Here is a 19,902-nt window from a genome sequence, read left to right as displayed (position 1 = left end):
GAGTGGGAGCCTGTGTTGTTAGCAACTGCCTTTCTCTCCTCGTTGACACCAAGACGGTGCCCAACGCCGGCTGCTTGGAGCTGCTCCCCGGGCTGCTGTCTGATACCTGGGGCCGCCTGAGTACCCGTGTCATCGGCAGCACAGGAGGCCAGCAGAACCTGTGCGGGACAGAGAGGTGGCCTGCTCCCTCGTCCAGGACACAGCTGCGTGGCAGCCTTTCTCCGTCACCACCCTCCCCTCAATTTCCCAGTTTCTGTTTCCTAACAAAAATGAAGCAAAGTGACCCAAAGTAACTCAGACCCGACATCCGGAGCGTGGCTGCCCCAGGCTCGCACGCCGCTCTCGCCCTCAGCCCTGGGCCCGCCAGGGGCCGTGAGCTTTTGCCGTGGACATGGAACGTCTGCCGCTGAGGGAGCCAGTGTGCAGCCGTACGCCCCCCTGCTCAGCGGGCCCCCTCCCTGCGGGTCGTGCATACCTCGCCCCCACTGCCGTCCCTGAGCCGGCACCCGGGTGGGCTTGGAGGGCAGCACGGCCACACCGCTATTCCCGCAGCAGGAGCTGCCTGACCGGGTGGCCGTCTCAGGAAGCGTGGGGGACCGTGAGCCGTGTCAGCGACAGGCAGATCACTGTATCATCAGCTGCTTAGAATTCCGTAGGTTGTGTCCGAGGCCTGCTCTGCCGCCTTGGGCGCTGGCCTGGGAGGGGCGGAGCAGCAGGGTGTGTGTGTGTGCGTGTGTGTGTGTGTGTGTGTGTGTGCGAGCAGCTGAGGCGGGATTTAGCAGTCCTGGTCTCTGCCAGCTTTGCATTCCGGAAGCACCAGCCATTTTCTTCCTCCGTCCAGTCTCACCATGTGATGGGCCTGCAGGGTTCCTCGGCTCAGGCTCCCACCGCCCTTTCTGGGTTGTTTCTGTGCCCTCTGACGTGACCCCGAGCAGCACCCCTGAGTACCAGCCCCCAGGCTTGCCTAGCTCTGCTCTTCCCCCCCACCCAAGGTGCAGCGGCTGCCCGCGGGCTCACCTGCCCTCACCTGCAGGGCTCCCGGAGGCCCTTGACCCTGCTCACTGTGGCTTCAGGCCAACACGGACTGAGGACGCGGACAGTGTTGCTTTCTCTTTGACCCTCTGCTGCAGAGAACAGGGGGCCCCCCGGGTGCAGGGGAGAGGGCGGCACTGCCTGGGGGACACAGTGGCAGTGAGGCCCACGAAACACACAGACACACACTCAGGTGTCCATGTGTGTCAATGGAGTGCATTTGTAGAAATCAGTGTTTACTTAACTGTATTTTAGTCCAAGAGCCCAGACGGCTACAAAGCATGACCTTGATTTTATAACCAAAAGATGCATCTTCCGTTCTGGGGCCACACACCTGCCTCCTTCCCCAAGAGGACAGTGGTGGCAGCCTGCCTGGGGAGGAGGGCATCTCCCTGTGCATTCTCTCTTTGTCCCTCATGCGGGGTCGAGGGGGTGTCCTGGCAGGGCCAAGGGCCATCCTGTAAGTGGGACGCAGCCAGGCTCTGCTGAGCACGGTTATTTGGGGATGATTGTCTCTCATTATCTGTCCACAGACGGCCCCGTGAATCCTAACCGGAAGAATTAAAATGCTCGGCACCAGGGCACAGTTGCTAAGGGATTCTGGGGGTGTGTACCGTGCGCTAGCGCGTGCTGGCAAGTCTCAGAACAGCCACCACTCACAGCCGAGACGAGAGTCCCGGGGGCCGTGGGCGTCTTGAGGGACCATGTTCCGGGCTTAAAAGAAGACATTGGTGTTTTGATCTCTAATATCCGGACCAAGGACAAACTTGTCATGCAAGCAGGCGACACCAGAAATCATCGGAAAGCTAACGACCACGAGCTGGTCGCCGAGCACGGTCCGTTTAGCCCTCAAGGGGCCCTGTCGAGACCGGGGTTGGGGTGACAGAAGCCGAAATGCAGCCTTGCAGTGAAGAGGGGCATTTCCAGAGTGAACCTTGCCGTTGCCCAGAAGGTTCCTCAGGGTCACGGTCAGAGGCTTGGAACGAGGTAGTTGTCTCGCTCTTGGTGGACTCGGCACCTCACACGTGCTTCCAAGATGTCGGTTTCTCTGAAGGGCCTCTGTCTGCCAGCTCAGAGTTCTCAGTGCTCCTCTGAGGGCTTCCCTGGAGCCCTTCCCTCGACTGTGCCCAGACTGGCAGGTGCGCAGGGGCTGGTGTTGCCCTGGCCTCCGGGCGTGGGAAGCGCCAGGCCCTCCAAGCCCGAGAGCTGCTTTTCCTCCAGGTGACAAAGGAGAAAAGTGGTGGGGGGGTGGGCAGCAGAGTCTGAGCGGAAGCAGGGAGCCTGGTTCCTGTGGCTCCCAGCGAGCCCCCCCACCCCCGACCCAGGGCTGCCGTCTGACATGCACCTGGCCTTCTCGGGGTCCTGGAAAAGGGGGCTTCCAAGCACATGAAGTCACTCCCTTGGAGGTCTCACGGCCCCCAGCATAAACCCTCCACGGCCAGGGATCCCTGCCCCCCGTGAGCTGTGCCAGGGTAAATGCATGAAATCAAAGAGTGGATTAATTTAAGAGCAGTAGTTGCTCTAATGACTGCATCATGACGGAAGCCGTTTTCCCTGGTGGAGCGCGGTAAGCGTCCCCCGAGCGTTCGGGGGATTGTAGTTACACGGAGCCGCCTTTGTGGGATGGGAGGGAAGGGGGGCCGCTAGGTTGGAACACAGATGCGGCAGTTGGGCCGGGGTCCCGCGCGGAAAATTCCCCTTTCCCGGGACTAGAGCGCTCTGCCGCCCGTTCTGTTCAGCATGGGGTCCGGGGCAGGTTTTAGAGCTGGTATCTAACTGCCAGATGCTCTCTTTCAGCCCCCAGACCCCAAGGAGGGAACTCTGAGCTCTTGGCTTAGAGTTTTAGTGGTTTTGAACAATTTCCAGGATCTTAAAAACCCATCTTGGTTTTTAAGGGGCTCCTCTTGGTGCCAAGGGCTATACAGAGAGCCCAAGTCTCTCTCCCTGGGTTTTCCTAAGAAAGTAAATGTCTTTGGATTTTTTTTTTTAATTTCTCAAGGTATTAAAATGCAATTTTATGTTATTTCATTGTGTTGAATTTAATTCACATACCTCCCTTCCGTTTTTGCAGCCGGAACCCCCTGGGTGCTCAGCTCGTTTCCCGAGTGGTCACCGTTCCCACGATAGGGTCTGTGATTTAATGTGCATAAAGGGAAGAGAAGGAAGAAAATTCTCTTTATATAATAAGTTTCTTCTGCAACCCTGGGATTAATTACAAGCTGTATGTCTTTTTTTCTTCTAAAGGACACGACCTAGCCTGAATTTATTTATAAGCACACTAGGAGGTTGGTGCTAGGACGGGGGGAGGAGGAGAGAGGGTTCTGCATTTTCTCTTCCTTTTTCCTCCCAGAGAGAAGCAGGGACCATGGGCAGTGTCCGCACCGGGCTCAGGCGGGTCTGTGGCTCATCCCCACACTGGGAGGCAATGCTGGGCGGCCGGGAACCCCGTGGGACTGGGTCTGCAGGGGACCTTGCGTTTAGACGAGACAGCTCCTGTCTGTCTCTCAGAAATCGTTCCCCAGCGATTTTAATGCCAGTGCGATTTGGTTTCTCGTGGAAGCTCATCCAAGAAAGTTCTGTAGGAACACTCAGCCGGCTCCCGGTTTTATGGTTCCACACAGGTTTTCACGCACGTCATTCAATTTGCTACGTTGTCTTCCCATCTCTGAGTACGGCGAGGAGCGTGGGCCTTCTCGAGGCTGGGAGGAGGGCAGGAGGACACTGGCCAGCAGGGGCAGGGGCGAGGCTCCGGTTCCTGGTTGGAGTGACGCAGCATGGGTGTAGACCGCACGCTCATAAGCTGGAGAACGTCTAGTCTGTGCATGTCATCGTACGTACTGTCACTTAGACAAAAACAGTGCAACAACTTGGAGGGCAGGAGAGGCACTCGGGGAGGGGACGAGAGGCTGTGTGGGGACAAACGCGGCTCTGGCCTTGTCCTGGTGTGTGGGAGCAAGTCCTCCTTTCCTCCGGAGGCTGATACTCAGGACAGTGGCACAGGGGTCTAGCAGTGCACAGCCACACACCGCCCCAAGGGGCACGGAAACGACCTGCAGTCAAGGTCAAGGCCATTGCTCTGGCCTCTCAGAATCAGGGGCGTGCTTGCGAATGAATGTTCATAACAAAATCTTGGGGGTGGAGGAGATGAAGGCTCTGTGTGTGAACAAGACTCGGGAAGCAGTTCCTGTAACTCCGTCCCTGACGATTACGTCCCCGAGGCCCCCGGCCCCCACCTCGTGAGCTCGGTAGCCAGGCCACGTGGGCAGGACAGGGTCTCAAGTCATCGTGCGTGTCTGGATGTTTGCTGGAAGATGGCACGTGTCCGTGAGGAAGGTGAAGACACATTCTCTGCTCAAGGTCTCCGGGCTGAGCTGTGTCCCCAGAATCCCTGCGTTGGAGCTCCGACCCCCGTACCTCACGATGGGTCTGCGTCTGGAGATGGGGCTTCAAAGAGGCGATTAAGGTGAAATCGGGTCACCGGGGTGGCCCTGACCCGGGGTGACCGGGGTCCTTACGAGAAGAGGGGATCGGGACACAGACACACACTGAGGGGCAACCCCGTGGAGACACAGGGAGAACATGGCCATCCGCACACGAGGACAGAGGCCTTGGGGCGGGGGGCTGCCCTGCTGACTTCCAGCCTCTGGGACCCCGGGACCATACAGTCGTACAGTCCACGCTGCCCCATCGGCAGTGTTTGCTGTGGTGACCTGAGTCGGCTCCTGCAGAAGATGGTGCGGACTTTCTGCTTCCAAATCGCATCTCATTATTAATCTCTCTCACACGCCTCTTTGCAAGCAAGGGTGCTGTGCCTGCACCGGGGTGCCAGGGATCGCCTGTGGTCAGAGCCACGAGACGCCACATGTGGCACCTGGCTGCAAGCCCCAAGGCTTTGGGTTCCAAGGTTTGGGGCCTGCCTGCATGTAAGGTAGAAATGCGACGCCCTTGAGCTCTTACGCCCGCCTCCTCGTCTGGGAGGCAGGAATCACGGTGACGCTACACAGCTGTGCCACGAGGACGCCATCAGATGCTGCGTCTCGATGCCTGGGGAGCCTGGTGCTGAGCCAGGCACCGTCCCGGCTGTGAGCTCGAGCACGATGGGCATTTTTATTACTCCATGGTGGAAGCCAGCCTCCCAGTGTCCATAATCCCTGTGACGGAGTCTCGGCCCTGGGCGAGCAGGACTGAGGGGCATGGAGAAGCCTCTCCCCGCCTCCATGTGCTCATCCCCTCTCCACCTGACGGTCCTGACTTGAGCTGCTCTCTCGAAGCCTGGTTCTCTGCAAACATAGAAAAACCATTTGCTCTTTATCAAGATTTCCGGGAGCAAATAGTGTCCTTCAAAGCCGGTGCTATTTCAGAGGAGAAATTTGCATTTTATTGGCAAATCCATCTGGGAGGGGGGAGGATGCATTCAGTCGATGTGAAATAATTACCTCCCGTTCTTTTGCGTGCAATGCTAAACTTTTATGCCTCTCTCAGATGTTTTTTTAATGGCTTTTTCTCGCCTTGACAACCGTAAATATTTTATACACATTGGGGTGCGTAATGCTGTGCAGAAGATTCTTCTGCAGAAGAGGGGTTGGGGCGGGGTGGGGAGGGTCATGCCCCCGCCCCCACGGAGCCAGTAGGTTGTTCACGCGGCTGGGGATTCCACGGCTGGGGCTGAGCAACGCAGATGGAGGTAGACCAGCTGGATCGTCGTAGTCTGACTTTTCCTACTGATTGGATCACAAACTTCTAGATGTTGAACCCCCGGACAGCGGGGGTGTAGGTCTCGGTCTGGGAGCCAGCAGGCCCGGGGTCTAGAGGTCGGAAGACCTTTCTTTGCCGGCCCAGCAGGCGGGCAGGAGTTGTCCCTCCCAATCAGCTTCTTTGGGCCATGCAGGCTTCAACTGATTAGATGAGGCCCACCCAAGCTGCATGACCGAGAGTCCACAGATCATGCAGAAACACCCTCACAGACACCCCCAAGTACTTTGGGGGCAGATGTGTGGGCCCTTGTGGCTCCATCCAGATGACACCTAAAATTAACCATTGTACCTGCTTTCAGGCCCTCTGGTCTAGAGCCGGAAGTGGATTCCTGGACAGGATGGTAGCTCTGTCCTAAGGCGCTCAGAACCTTCTCCCACTGCGGCTGTGCCAGCGGACGCTCCTGGCAGCAGCACTCGGCCTGCTGTGGTCCCCACATCCCGCCAGCTCTTGTCTCTGATTGCAGATGGCAGGCCCGCTGACGGGCGTGACAGCAGTGTGCCCCTGAGGGTTGGGCTGGAACCCACAGAATGAGCGTGCCCAGCTGTCACCTAAGTGACACTGGGTCATAGGCTCCATGTTGCCTGGCAGGCCCTTCTGTCTGCACCCCTCAGAGCCAGCAGGCTTGGCCCCCAGCTCTTCAGGGTGCCGCGTGGACCTCCCACCTGGGCTCCGCCCCTCTGTCCCCGTCCTTGTCCTCGGTCCACGCTTGGAAGCCAGGGTCCCAGATGGGTGGTCCCTGGAAGAGCATTGTCCTCCCTGAAGCTTCCAGCCCTATGTCTGTCTCTGCAGATGCTGGGGGGCGGGCTGCCCTTGGGGGTGTGGACCATCGCCTCTGAGCCCCAGGCCTCCCATGTGGGGTGCCGGCAGCCCCGCCCACCTGGTTCTGACCCAGGTCTTCCCAGGGACCTCCTGCCTGGCCTTTTCACTTGAGCCCGCTGATCTGTAGGGCCTACACTGGGACCATCCCCCGTAGGTGTCGATCCTAGCAGGCTGGAATTTTTCCTGCCCACCCGAAGTCTGGTGAAGAGCTGCATGCACTTTCTGGAGGTGTCACTTCCCCTTGCTTCTGGGGTGCGGCTTGTGTCTAATCAGAAGGATGGGGCTCCCGAGCGTGCCTGATGGGAACACAGGACACACGGCTGGGGGGCTCCAGGCGCCAGCTCCCCGAGCACCCCGCGGCTGTGCTGGTGGTCCCTGCGGGGACTTCTGGGCTGAGGCACGCTCCCCTGTGGGTTCTCCCGGGACATGAGCCTCATCTTGTGACACGGCCAGGGGCTCAGGGGGCGAGCGTGGTGCTTGAATCTGAGGGTCTAGGGGTCCATGGGTGCTGGGGCTGCTGTTTTAAGAGTCGTGACTGATCCTATTTGTGGCCACGGAGGCGGGGGGCCAGAGGACATCTTGCTAAGCAGAGGAAGTCACACAGGGAGACAAGCCGTGTGATCTCACCCACGTGTGGAATCTAGAAGCGCAAACCCACAGGAAGAGAGGTCAGACTCGTGGTTCCCAGGGTCGGGGGGCTGAGGCAGATGGGGAACCGGTCGTGGAGGTGTGGTGTTCGGCCTGGTGCCTGCCGTTCGGTGCGCTGGCAAGTTGCCACAACAGGAGATCCCAAAAGCTCTCATCACGGGGAAAGAAGATTTTTGTCACCATCCGAGCTGACAGATGCTGACTGACCTCGTGGTGATCTTCCCACCATCTGCGTACAATGAGTCGTTATTCCGTCAAGCCCCTTAAACTCCCACAGGGTTGTGTGTCTGTTAGAGCTGAATACAGCTGAAGGGAGACGGACGCCTCCTGCTTTAAAACTGGGGGGGGGGCGCTGTGTGTGCACGCGGTGAGGCCGTCAGTGGTGGGGACATGCAAACGGCCCGGCTCTGCCCCTGACGTGTGAACGCCATGTCTTCTCTTACAGGTGGCGATCATCGCGGGCAACTTCGAGCTGGCGGAATACATCAAGAACCACAAGGAGACCGACATCGGTGAGTGGGCTTGGGGAGGACGGGCTCCGCCTGAAAGGGAGACGTTCCCCACCTTCTGTAATCCTCACGCCGCTGGCTTGGGGTCCGCGGTTAGCAAAACCCGACCAAGAGTGTGGCCCTGGCCTCTTGGCCATGTCCGTTCTCACGTAGCCGTCGGTCACAGCACGCGTCCCACGCAGGCACTGCTGTGTACCTGCTCAGACGAATCTGCGGCTTATGTCCGTGGGTTGGCTGGAAGGTTCTGTCCCATTTAAGCTAAGAGACGGGAGCTAGACGAGGTGCAGCGGAGACACCCCCATCTCTGAGCCATTCCTCTGCCCCGCGGTGGTGCTCATGACCCTTCCCCTTTCTAGTACCCCTTGTGCCAACCAGGAGGGCTGTGTCTGGGGCTCCGCCTCTGCCCCATCGCCCACCTGGCGGCTGGGCGCAGCCCTGCATCTCCGAAGAGCCCGCCGGCCTGTTTCCGCCGGCGCCAGGTTTGCACAGGACCTGCAGCGGGGAGCAGTCCCAGTGGACCAGCAGTGGTGAGCTTTCGGACTCGGCGCCAATCCGCCCATTGGAGAGGCGGCCGATGGCATCTGTGTCTTATGCCTGTGCCCCTCACCCCGTGTTGGCTGCTGGCGGCGAGGGTGACCACGTGTCTGGCTGTTGAGTCTTTGCCGTGTTCGGTGTGTGGCTGGTTCCTGCCCGGAGTCTGAGACCCGCACGAGGGCGTGAAACCAGATGCTTCGCTTGCGTCCTCCAGTGCCCCGACCGGGGCACCCGGGCCTCCCAACGGCCCGCCCCATGCCAACACGGTCCCTCCTGTGAGCCAGGGCAAACCGTGGTGTTGCCCTGAGACCCGGGCCTCCACCCTGGCCACACCAGCTGCTCTGTGAGCACATCGTAAAGACTGATGATGTCATGCCTGCCATGCCTTGTAGGGACAGGGCCGAGCCCACACGGTGCCCACAGCTCCCTTCCTGCCATGTTCCCACTGCAAGAGGCCGGCGTGGTGCAGTGGGGTTGGCTTGAGGTCTAAGAGTCTCAGTTGCTGGGCCCGCGGCCCAGGAGGGGCAGGGAGCGTGTGCAGGCCCCGCGCCGCCACCACAGGGATTTCGGGGGGCCCTCCCAGCCTCTGGAGCCGAGCGGTCTGGGGTGGTAGCGAGCCCAGGGCTGCCCTCCTTGCTGTTCCGAGCACGGGCCTCAATGGGGCTGCACGGTGGAAGGGGGTGTGGGGAGGTGGCTGGAGAGACCAAGCTGCTCATACAAAGAGGAGGGAGATTGGTGACTGTCATCTGGTCTGAGGTACCCTGAGCTTTCCTGTACGGGATGCAGGCGGCTCTGGACTGACAGAGGGTTTTTTCTCTCTCATCACAAACGGCGTACCCGTGGGTCGAGTGAACACATTTTAATCGCTGCTCAGCCGTTCGGACCTGTGACTTTAACTACAAAGGGCAGCCCCTCCTGAGTCGTGGGGGCACTGGCCGCAGTGCAGCTTCCCTGTCTCATAGGGCCAGGACCAAGGTCTGTACTTTCCCAAGACCACCTCGTGGGCCCGTGAAGATGCGGGACCAGCTTCTACGGTCCACCGAGGCAGGACTGGGCGCCCCTCCACCTGCCTTGCAGGCCTTTCTGCTGTGTGGCCCAAAGAGGTGTGTGCTTCGGAGGACCCTCCAGGACCTCCAGGGAGGGAAAGGAGGCTCTGGTCCTCTGAATCTCCTGACCAAGGGTCTCGCTGACCCAGCAGACTGGCCCCAGAACACACAAATGTGCACATGGACACCCTCACACACTGATTCCTAGAGCCCGTCCGTCTGTCCTCGAGCCCCGATTCAGCCCTGTGTTCACTGACCCGCTGCCCTCGCTCCTGGAGGGGCGCAGATGCCGTGTGTGGGGGAGTCTGGGCAGGTCAGAACCTCATGTCCACTGGAGGGCAGATCCCATGCCGGGGGGGGGGGGTCCTGCGGGGGACGATGGGTCCCATGTGGGAGGGCGGATCCCGCGGGGGAATGTAGGATCCCGTGCGGGAGGGTAGATGCCTTGTGTGCTGGGGTCTAGGAGGGACAGCGCCCTGCACCAAGCGGAAGGGACGTGCCCGGGAAGGCTTGCAGCTCGGGGTATGCAAGCTGCTCCCCCCCCACTCAGAGGGCGGACGTCCTGTTTTAGGCAGAGCTCCTGCAGTCCCCCGTCCTCACCTACCGCCCAGAGCAAGCGCCCACCTGAGAACCTGATGGTTTCCTCCCCACATCCTGACCCCTCCTTGACGTCCACAGTCCGCCCTGACACCTCACTCTGTCCACTGCCAGAGCTCCTGAGCCCCAGGATTGTGGGGAGAGCTCGGGTAGCAGCTTTTGGGGGCAGGGACCTGGGGCAGGAGGGACAGAGGGCATGCGGGGTGCGGAGTCACCTCCATGAGGTCGCCCTGGGGGAAGCCAGGCTCTGAGACCCGAGAGGGGCCCTGGTGCCTTCGTGGCTGAGGACGTCCTGCGTCCCGAAGAAAGCCATCTGCTTCCTGCTGCAGGAGGGCATCCTTTTCCCTCTGCGGTTTCACACGCTGTGCTGTGCTCGAGCCTCCTGAGAACATCCCTGCAGTGCCTGAACCAGCCGGTCCCTGAGATGCCATCCTTGTCACCCCTCGGTCACTTCTTCCCACAATGACTCCATCGGGCACCTTCTCCCTGGGCCAGTCTGGGGATGGAGAGACCTTGGTCCGTCCGAGGCTGGCCTATTAGGAGGTGTGGACCCCCGGCCCGGGTTCCCAAGCGAATGTCCCCTACAGACCCCATGGCCCCTCCCAGAGCGGGACATGCTACCAGCCAGTGGCCTCCTCATGGGAGAAGGCGCGTGACTTCAGAGGAGCAGACTCTTCCCGCACTTCCCTCTGGGACCGTTGTGTCCGTCCGCTCCTCCGTGTCCCGGCCCCGTGCCACCCTGGCTGCTTCTTCGTCCCCTACCCCCCAGTGCGTCTTCTGGGCTGATGGCAGCCCGTCCCTAGGACAGAGCTTAGGACCACCCCATTCCTGTTCCTGACGAGTCATCAGCCAAAGCTTCGAGGTTCCCCGGCGCACAGCCGCAGCCACCCAGCCTTGCGGAGGGCAGAGGTCCAGAGTCTCCCCTCAGGGAGCCCGACTCCGGGACCCAGGGTGGGCTCTGCGGGCACCGTCTCATATCCCTGCAGCCTGCTGAGGCTGGGCATCCAAGCACCGCCCCTCCTCTGCTTCCCAGGACCCCTCATCCCTGCGGGCTGATTCAGAACGTGAGGATGGGCCACAGGCTGGTGTCTTGGGGCCACCGTCAAGAGATGCCCGCCCCTGCTGGGTGGCACGGAAACAGGGTGTGTTCTGCCTCCACGCTAGCGGCCAGATGTGCAGAGTTGAGGTGTCGGCAGGGTTGGCCTGTCCTTGCCTCCCGCCGGCTCTGGTGGTAGCCTGGCCTTGCCCGTGTGGCTCCCGTCCTGGGGCGGCTGCACGTGGCCCGCTGTCTGCGTCTCAGACCCCCTCTCCTTTCTCAGAGAAGGCACTGGGCTACCCTAGCCTCAAGAGCCTACCCTAAATCCAGGATGCTCTCGACGTGAGATCCTCAGATCGATCCAGGGATTAGGATGAAGACGTGTCTTTGGGACCACGTCAACCACCGTCAAGGGCACTCACGTGGCCACATGACGGTCTCTCGAGGCTGTGTCCTCGGCAAACCCGGGTGGCGTCGGCCTTCTCCGCGGCGCCGGCACGTGGTAGGGCTTCAGTAAGTGCCTGTTGAGTGAATGGCCCTCACTGCCTGTGTTCCCGTTCCAAGCTCCTCTCCTCCGCGTCTCTTCTTGAAATAAAAACCTGCTTTCCGGGCGGCTGGTCACAGGTGTCTGGGAGCAGAGCACATGGTGCGGGCCCACGAGCTCCTGGACTGGGTGCGTTTGCCTGCGTGTTGTAACGTTTGCTCCCTCCCATGCACGGCAGAGCCTGCAGGGCACGGGCAGAGGAGGTGTGGGCAGTGGCTTGCCCAGGGCAGTGTTCTCAGTCCTTTCACCGGGTCATTCTAGAGCCATGCTGGGCTGGGGGTCCCTGGTGTACTGCTGGTGAGGTCCTGCGGCCACGTGGTCTCCGGTTCCAGCTTCCGTGGCCCGGCTCCCCGACCCCCATCCTCAAGACCTGTGAGGGTGCTGTCAGTTTGTCCAGGTCAAGGCCACCCTTCTATCTGCTCCTGGTCTCTGCAGTGGCAGGTGTCCTACGCCTGAGGGCTTCAGCCTGTCCCCACGTGCCCTTCGTTTATTCCTGTCCGCCTCCAGAAACGTGGCGGGGGTGCTGGAGAGAACAGGACGGGGCTGTGTTTCCCCTTTGTGATCTGCATTAAATCTTGATTTATAAGCTACCCCATGGTGTGAGAGAAACATTGGAAGACGGGGATATGTGTCCTAAACCTGAGGCTGGCACCCCTCACCTCTGGGTCAGGACCCGCCGGCAATGCTAACGTGCAGAGTTTTGTTGATCAGACATTTTGTGGGGCTGGGACACCACTTAGGAGCACCAGCCCCACGGGTCAGGACTCCGGACGGAGGAGATGAGGGTAAGCCTCCCCTTTGTGTGCTCCATGTTGGGCTGCTTGTCAGAAGGGAAATATGGTGGAAGGATCCCCAAATTCCAAGCTGGGGTCAGGGGGAGGGGAGGGTTTAGGGTTGCCTTTGACGCTCCGGAGAGAGGAAACTGCAGCACAAAACATTTTCCTAACTTGCCTGGTCGGCGAGGCCTTCCTCAAAAAGCCCCTTTAAACCATCACATAGCCCGCAGACTGAGAGCTGCAGATCCTTTGTTTTCCGGATGCCACCAAGATAGCAGGGCACTTGGGACACTCTGATGCGGCTTTCAGGGAAGACCGAAAACACGTTGAAAAGCAGTGAGGTGACCAACGGGCCCTCCGAGGTCGGTAGCATCCAGAAAGGATCCAGAATGCCTGAGGGTGCAAGTCTGTCGCTTTAAAGGGGAGATTGCATCTTGTCGGGAAACCTGCTCACGGCCCAGCTGGCGTGCACGCTGCTCTCAGCGGATGGCTGTGGCTCTTCTGTTTTTCCTTTCTTTCTGAACTCTCTTCCTCTTTTAAAAAAAATTAAATGCGACCTCCATTTGGTGGTGTTATTTGCCGGCGCCGAGAAAGTGAGGGTCTCCCAGCCACCGCAAGCAGCAAAGTTAATCCCTGCCATTGAGCCTGCGAGCCCACCGGGGTCTTCCAGGCTTGGCCAGCACGGCGGGCGCGATGGCTTCTGTGGGATGGTGGTCCCCGTGGCAAGGCTGCCGGGGAGCTGGGGAGCTGGTGTCCGAAACGGTCGTGCCAGCATTAAGCGTGTGGCAGCTGAGAAGCTTTGCACTGGGACAACCTATCTTTCCTAGGGTTGGTGGTTTTGTCCTCTGTCCGGCTTTGCGGGGAGAGGCTCTGTCTGGTGCGCTGAATAGCATGGGTTGTTCCTCTTCTGCTGAACAAGGTTTGTTTTCATTCATCTTGTCCTTCCGCAGCTACAGAGAGAGAAGCAAGGGGGTTCTGTTTCTCGAGAGCAGGCACAGTGAGCTGGTGTGTGCGTCTGTGTGTCTGGCGAGCCGACGCAGGACGACTTGGTTACCGTTGCTAGGTTTCGAGACCGCGTGCCCGTGCTTGCGCTGCTGACATGCATCAGTGATGGGCGGCTGGGGGGTGTTTTCAAACAGATTTCTGAATGTAATATTCGTTGGGGGGGTGTTGTGAGAGGATGTAAAACCCACGCTGATCTTTTATTTAAAAAAATAATAATAATAGCCCCTTCGGCAGATCTCACCTTCTGTGAAATAAACCAGATCTGATTCGAAAGAAGCATCATGACTGTAAAATGTGCCACTTACCGTGAATGAGACACAGGGGCCCCTCTGTGTTTGCCTGTGGGGCCGGGTCCTGGGGAAAATCCCAGATCGGGTAGGCTGGGGTAGGCTGGGGTCGGCCGTGCCGAGTCTCCCCATTACAGGCTGCAGGGAGAGCCTTCTCCGGGAAGCCAGGCTGCTGTGTGAGCTAGAATCAGGGGGGGCGACCCCACAGTTGTCTGGATCCCCACAGCAAGGTGCGGAGGGAGGGAGACACGGTGAAGCCCCAGCAGAGTGTGGCCTAAGCTGACGTGAGCTCCCGGCTGCCATCACCCGCCACGCTGACTCTGTTCCTGTGTCTCTGGCCTCCGTGGGGCCGAGGGAGCAGCCACACAGCGTGTGTCATCGGGACTCCCTCCTCGCACCGGAGCTGCGGGCCACATGGGTCTTGCTCCAGGCCGATGGCTGTTCCTCCCTTCCTGCCAGTGCAGGGCTTGCCGCTGCGGTACTCCCCGCTCCCCTGCCCCGCTCCGCTGTGCGCCTCTCCCGCGAGAAGTGTTATTCCCAGATCCCGACACGGAGCAGACGGGCCAGGACACGCATTAAGGGGACACCCTGTTGGGGACAGCCACACGTTGCCTGTGGGTTCTGTTGGGATGGGGTTTTCCTGTGGCCAACTTTTGGCACCACTGTCCGGGGAAGTGGACGTGGGCATCCACTGGCCTCCGGTCTGTCCCAAAGGCTGTATTCTCCTGGAGCCCAGGGACACTTGTCTTTGTCCTGGAGAGGTGCCACAGTGGTGCAAAGCCTTGATGTCCTGTGGCCTGCGTGTATCCCCGTGTGCTGTCTTTGTGGCCCGTGGGCCCTCCTGGGGCTTACCTGCATCCCCCCACCCCCAGCAGGTTCTTGGCCAGCTCAGGCATGCTGTGGGCCTCGGAACGGGGCCCGCAGGAGGCCAGGCCCGGGGCCGGGTCCTGCCATGGTCGCTGCCCGCAGAGGTCCTGGCTGTGCTGTCCCACACGCAGTGGACAGGTGTGGCTGCAGGAGAGTGTGTCCCACGAGAGGCCCCGGCAGATCCTCCCGCCTGCTCATGCGTCCGCTCCTTCCCGTCCCCTGGGTTGGACTGTTCCCCAAACCTGAGCCTCTCCTGGTTCTTCACTGCCTAGCCAGGGGCAGCTTGGGTCCCTAGGGCAGAGCCCCTCCCCCATCCACCCCAGCAGCAGGGTGGGAGCCCCAGGCCCTCAGCCACAGAGGTGCTGAAGAATCCCTCTCTGTGTCAGCACAGCCTCGTCCCCTGGTTCCCGACCACATCAGGCCTCCAGCCCCTCCACTAGCGAGTGTCACGTCTCATCGCGGGACATTTGTAGATGATGTGATCTAACACGCTCGCATCACTTGTAGAAATCGGCGTGACGCTCCAGTGTCTTGCAAGAGGGGTGTGAGGCAGAGCGGAGGGGGCAGCCGTGGTCTGTGCTCCCGCGAGTGGGCATCCTGAGGTGGGGAGATGTCTGGGTGACATCGCGGAGAAAACGCGAGGCGTGCTTTCTCTCGTGGGTGAGGCTGCCCTCCCACTAAGCCCGGCAAGTGTGAAAACCACCCAAGTGTTCGCACGTCAGAGGAGCTAGTGTGCCCTATGAACAGGCCTTATGTCTGCGTGAGCGTCTGGCAGACTGGACGAGTCCCCGGAGACCCCTGGGAGGACCCCCATCCTGCAGGAACTGGGCCTGTGCCTGGCCCTAAGCAGGAAGCTCCTCCCCGACCCCAAGTGCCCGCTGCTGGGCTCCTCCCGTGCTCCCCGGTTCTCGCTGGGCAGTAAACAAGGGCTCTGGGCCCTGAGCGTTGTTTCCGGCGGCTCGGCTCGGACCCGTGTGCCTCTGATTCCCGCCGGGGCCCTCTGCCATGTCTGCGTGCACCCCCCCTCCAGAGGCATGCTGCATGGGAGGTGTGCCCCTTCTGCCGTGGGCTGGGGTGCCCGTCCCTGCTGGCCTGCTCCTCCCTCCGGGGTCCCCAGACGTCCCCCCGACCCTGCCCACACTTTCTTCCATCTGCAGCTGGGCCCCGGTGTGGGCCCCAGAGAGGTGAGCTGGGCCCCGGAGCCCTGGCTTTGCCGCTCGGTCCTGCTTCCCAAAGCCCTTCGTGGCCTCCTCCCCGCTTCCCTGACCCCTTAGCCTCTTGGTCTGGGTTTGGCTCTTTGCCACAACATGCCGTTCTCCTCCCACCAAGACCATGTTCCTGATGGAGGCCCCAGGCAAGACTCCCGGGGTCAGCGGGAACAGGACTCTGTGTCCTAGGTTCCCTGCTGATGGAGAAGGTCTATGCCTGTGGGAGGGCAGGAGTGGGGCTGAAGTCCCCATGAGGGGACACTAAATCCCAACAGACTGTAGAGTCTGGATGAGAGTATGGATGGCTTCCTGGAGGAGGAGGCAATGGGTGACAAAAACAGCTAATGCAGTTTCAGGGACCGCTGATGCCCAGATTGCCCTCTGTGCCTGTTATGGGACCACAGAGACGGCCCTGCTGGAAGGGGACACTGACAATGTCCCCAGTTCACAGATGAGGAGAACAAGGTTTCCAGCGCCCTGGAACGGGTCCCATGTTGGGGCAGAGGGCAGTAACAAGGAGCTGGGGTTTGGACTGAGGCCCCTGGTCACAGAGCCACCCTTTCTGTGTGATACTGTCCTGAGCCCCTGTGCCTCTCGTAGCCACCTCTCAGCCCAGGTCCCCTCGAGGCGTCAGACAGGCCTGTCCCCCCGCATACCTGCTCTCGTCCCTGTTGGAGTATGGTTCTCCAGACACTGGGGACGGGCAGGCAGCTCCCCTCCGTGTGCCCAAGTGCCGGGCCATCGGCACCCAGCCCAGAGGAGACCCTCCCATGGGTGAGCGGCCACCACCTCGAGCAGGACCCTGGGGATGCCTGTCCTGCCTTCTGCCCCAGTGTCCTTGGCTGATGTTACCAGCAGGTTCTGGGTTCTGCCACCTGGCCCAGACCCACCTCCACACCACCGAGCCCAGTCGCCCCAATCCCACTATGCGTCCTGTAGAAGCTCGGTGTCCAGCTCCTACGGGAGTCTGCGGCAGTGGTTCCAAGACCTTCCAAGGGGAGCAGCCCGGGGCCGCTGCTGTTGTGGTCTTTCTCTCTGAGCCATTTTGTCCAGGAAGACCAGTGTCCCCATGCTCCAAGAGGAGCAGTCATCTGTCGTTTATAGGATGCAGAATAGGAGGGCTCCCCCGCTCACCCTCCACAGGCCTGCACATCCCCTGGGCTTCCCACCTCTGCCCACAGAGGCTCCCCTACACACTGGATGGAACTCGCCTTTCCTCCCCCTCCTCATCCTCTTGCATGCCCCTGGCCTGTCCCTGAGCTCCCATCCTTGGTGTGTCCCTCTGGGTGTGGGGGGTCCAGTTTGAGGTTTTCAAAATTCTGCTTTGCAATGAGGAATTCAGTGCATTTTGACAAAGGAGCCGGTGTGGCTGAACGAGGTCTAGAGTTCCAGAACTCCGCGTGCCCGTCACCTCACTGCTCGCAGAGAGAGTCTGAGGGGTTTCCCGAAGAAAGGACAGTTGGCTCCTTGGACGTTAGCCCCTGTTGTAAGATGTGTCCCTACCCCCAGCCTTCTTGGTGAAAGCTCTAGAATCCCGAAGGTGTTTTTAGAAGGAATTGTGTTCTGGGGGTGACAGTTGGTGACCCCAGGGGAACCTGGACTCAGTGTGAAGGAGTCCAGCATTGCCTGTCAGACCCATTGGAAACCCAGGCCGCCCCATGGATTCTGCAGCTCCCCTGAGCCCGAGCAGCACCGGGGCACGTGCTGCTCGGCCAGACACTGGTCATCACGTCCCCACGCTGGCCTGGTGGGAAGGCACTGGATCAGAGGGGCAGGGCTCTTACGGGGCTGCTCTTCCCACCTCGCGGGGACAAAGAACCTAAAACCCAGAGCGCCCAGGTCCTGCTGAGACCGCGTTCACTTCAGGTGACTGGTGGGGAGCCCTACAAGTGCCCTGGTTCTCCAGCCTTCTCTTTTCCCAGCCCCTTCTGTGCAGGCCAGACAGCTGCTGTCCCACCTGCTTACTGGTCCTGTGTTCACGCTGCGCCCTTCCCAGAGTACCTTTGCCCCCGACTCCCCACCTTTCCTTAAAGATCCGAGTGGTTCTTCCACTGGTTTTCCTTACCCGCCCCACCCCCCAGGTGCCTCGGTCATCCCCATTCCTTTACTCAATCAGAGTAGTGGCTCGTTTCCCAGAAATTGGGGTGCACTGTTTATCTCCTGGGCTGGATGGGGCACTCTGGACCCCAGGCTCTGTGTCCTCCCTGCCCCCACACCCGGCGCTCCCCGCTCTGGGACCGTGGTTTTACTGGAGGGCCACACACTGGGTACTTAATAAGGAAGGACGGGACAGGCAGAAACCCCTGCCGTGAAACTCTGGTGGGCGGCAGCGTCACCAATGTCTACCCCCAGATGCCAGAATGTCCTTTACCTTCCCAGCGAGAGTGCTGGGACGCGTTTGGGCCCCACGGCGACCCCTCTCCTATGACCTCCGTCGGCAGCATCTCTGAACCGCGGCAGGACCCCTCACGAGGCCTCCCGAAGCCAGGAGGCAGCATCCCTACCTGGCGGCTGGCCGCGGACCCCGTTAGCGCTCGGGGACCCTGGCCCTTAGGGAAGGGCACGCACCCCAAGGAGTTGTTGTTGTCGTTGTGTAGAGTGACAGCAGCGAGCAGAGTCCGGAAAAGGTCATAGAAACCTTAATTTTCGTTAACACAGCAGGGCAGCTGGGTCGTAGGACCTCAGAATAAAGCATTTAGCCAAGTGCCAGAAGGACCCACGTTCCTGTCTCCCAGCCTGGCGTCTGTCCAGATCGCACCAGCCCCTTCAGACATGAGCCACGGCTGCACTCAGGGCTCTGGTTTGGTGAGGGCTGAGCCCAGAGGGAAGTCGGCGTTCCCTCCCGAAGGCTTCATGGGACTCGAGTGTCTGAGCCCCATCAGTGAGCTGAGCCCTGGGACGATGTCGCGGGTGGCACTCGGCTGAATGCAGCAAAGGTTTCTATTCTGGTTTCCAATGAGCATAAGTGGAAAGACTTTGCGGAGGGTTTTAGCCGGAGAAAGAAGCATTCGTACACGTGTGTGCCAGTGCTGCCGATTTTAGCCGAGCTGGAGGGACCCATCGAGGAGCTTATGAAGCGGCAGCGGGTGACAGAAGGGAGGCAGGAGAAGATGGAACCCTCTGGTCCGGGCTCGCCTGAGATGAGGCTCAGGTCCTCCCCAGCTGGGTCCAGGCACAAAATGTAGACACTGATAGACACTCCTGTCCCTGAGGCCACTGGCTGACCGGTGAGGCCACCAAGAAGGGGGCATCTCCAGGGAAAGCACAGGAAAGAGCCCCAGACCCTGGGGAGGTCCATCCGGGTCTCCTGAGGTGAAGCTGGGAAGGCAACGGAGGGCAAAGCTCATGACCCAAAGGGGCAGCATCCCACCAGAGCTGGGGCAAGGAGCCCAGACCCTCCCCTGCAGAGCAGGGCCGCACGGTTGTCCTGCGGCTGGTGGGAGGGAGCAGAAGGACAGGTGACAAAGGCTGGCGGACGCGGTAGACGGCTGCTCAAGGAATTGTGCTCGGGCATCTCAGCAGCCTACCCAGGGGCACGCTCTGCTCACGGGTGTGAGGTCAGGGTTCGGGCACAGGTGTCCTGCCTCTGGCCTGTGCACCCCGTCCTCTGCTTTCGCGCACAGCCGTCCAGCTAACGGAAGACCGATTTGACGGGGATGTGCTCCACAGGGGAGACATTTTAAGAACACCGCGTTTTGCTCCTTTTGTTAGGAATTACCAGTATTCTCTTCGGTGCGCAGTACAGAAATTGAAATACTGCCGAGGAGGAGATAAGATTGTGCGGCCGGGGGCAGGCACACGGTGTTTGGTCATTTCCCGCTGGGGGCCACGCTGGTTCCGGCTGTTAGGGTCGCGCTGGGTTCTGAGCCGCTCAGCCTTCCGGACAGCCTGCAGACAGACAGCCTTCCGGACAGCCTGCAGACAGACAGCCTTCCGGACAGCCTGCAGACAGACAGCCTTCCGGACAGCCTGCAGACAGACAACTTTCCTTCTTGCACCAAGAGCTGCTACTGGGAATGGGGAGGGTCCGAGTCCTTCTGGGTGTCTCCAAGGTCTGGGGAGCGACGACCTTGGTCAGTGTCTAGATGCACCAAGCTAAGAGGCAGTCAGTGTGAGGGTGGCCACCAGAACGGGGTGACCCGCCTCTAGACGCGGTCTTCATTGTTTTGTCTCAGATGTCCCTGCGGTCGCGCAGACTTGGGCCTGGTGTGGCTGGAAACAAGGTCACGGGCCTGGCGC

General features: G+C 60.4%; 1 protein-coding gene across 1 annotated transcript in view; it reads left to right on the top strand.

Annotated features, from left to right (window-relative positions):
- Nucleotides 1-19,902, top strand: part of SHANK2 (SH3 and multiple ankyrin repeat domains 2) — a 463,356-nt gene that overhangs the window by 139,541 nt on the left and 303,913 nt on the right. The window contains exons 10-11 of the mRNA XM_047692580.1: nt 7,700-7,766; nt 8,120-8,290. Coding sequence (XP_047548536.1) covers nt 7,700-7,766; nt 8,120-8,290 — 238 coding nt within the window. The remainder of the gene's footprint in view (nt 1-7,699; nt 7,767-8,119; nt 8,291-19,902) is intronic.

This window comes from Lutra lutra, chromosome 10, assembly GCF_902655055.1.
Source record: "Lutra lutra chromosome 10, mLutLut1.2, whole genome shotgun sequence".
In the NCBI taxonomy this organism is placed as follows: Eukaryota; Metazoa; Chordata; class Mammalia; order Carnivora; family Mustelidae; genus Lutra; species Lutra lutra.
This window is presented reverse-complemented; position numbering and strand designations above follow the sequence as displayed.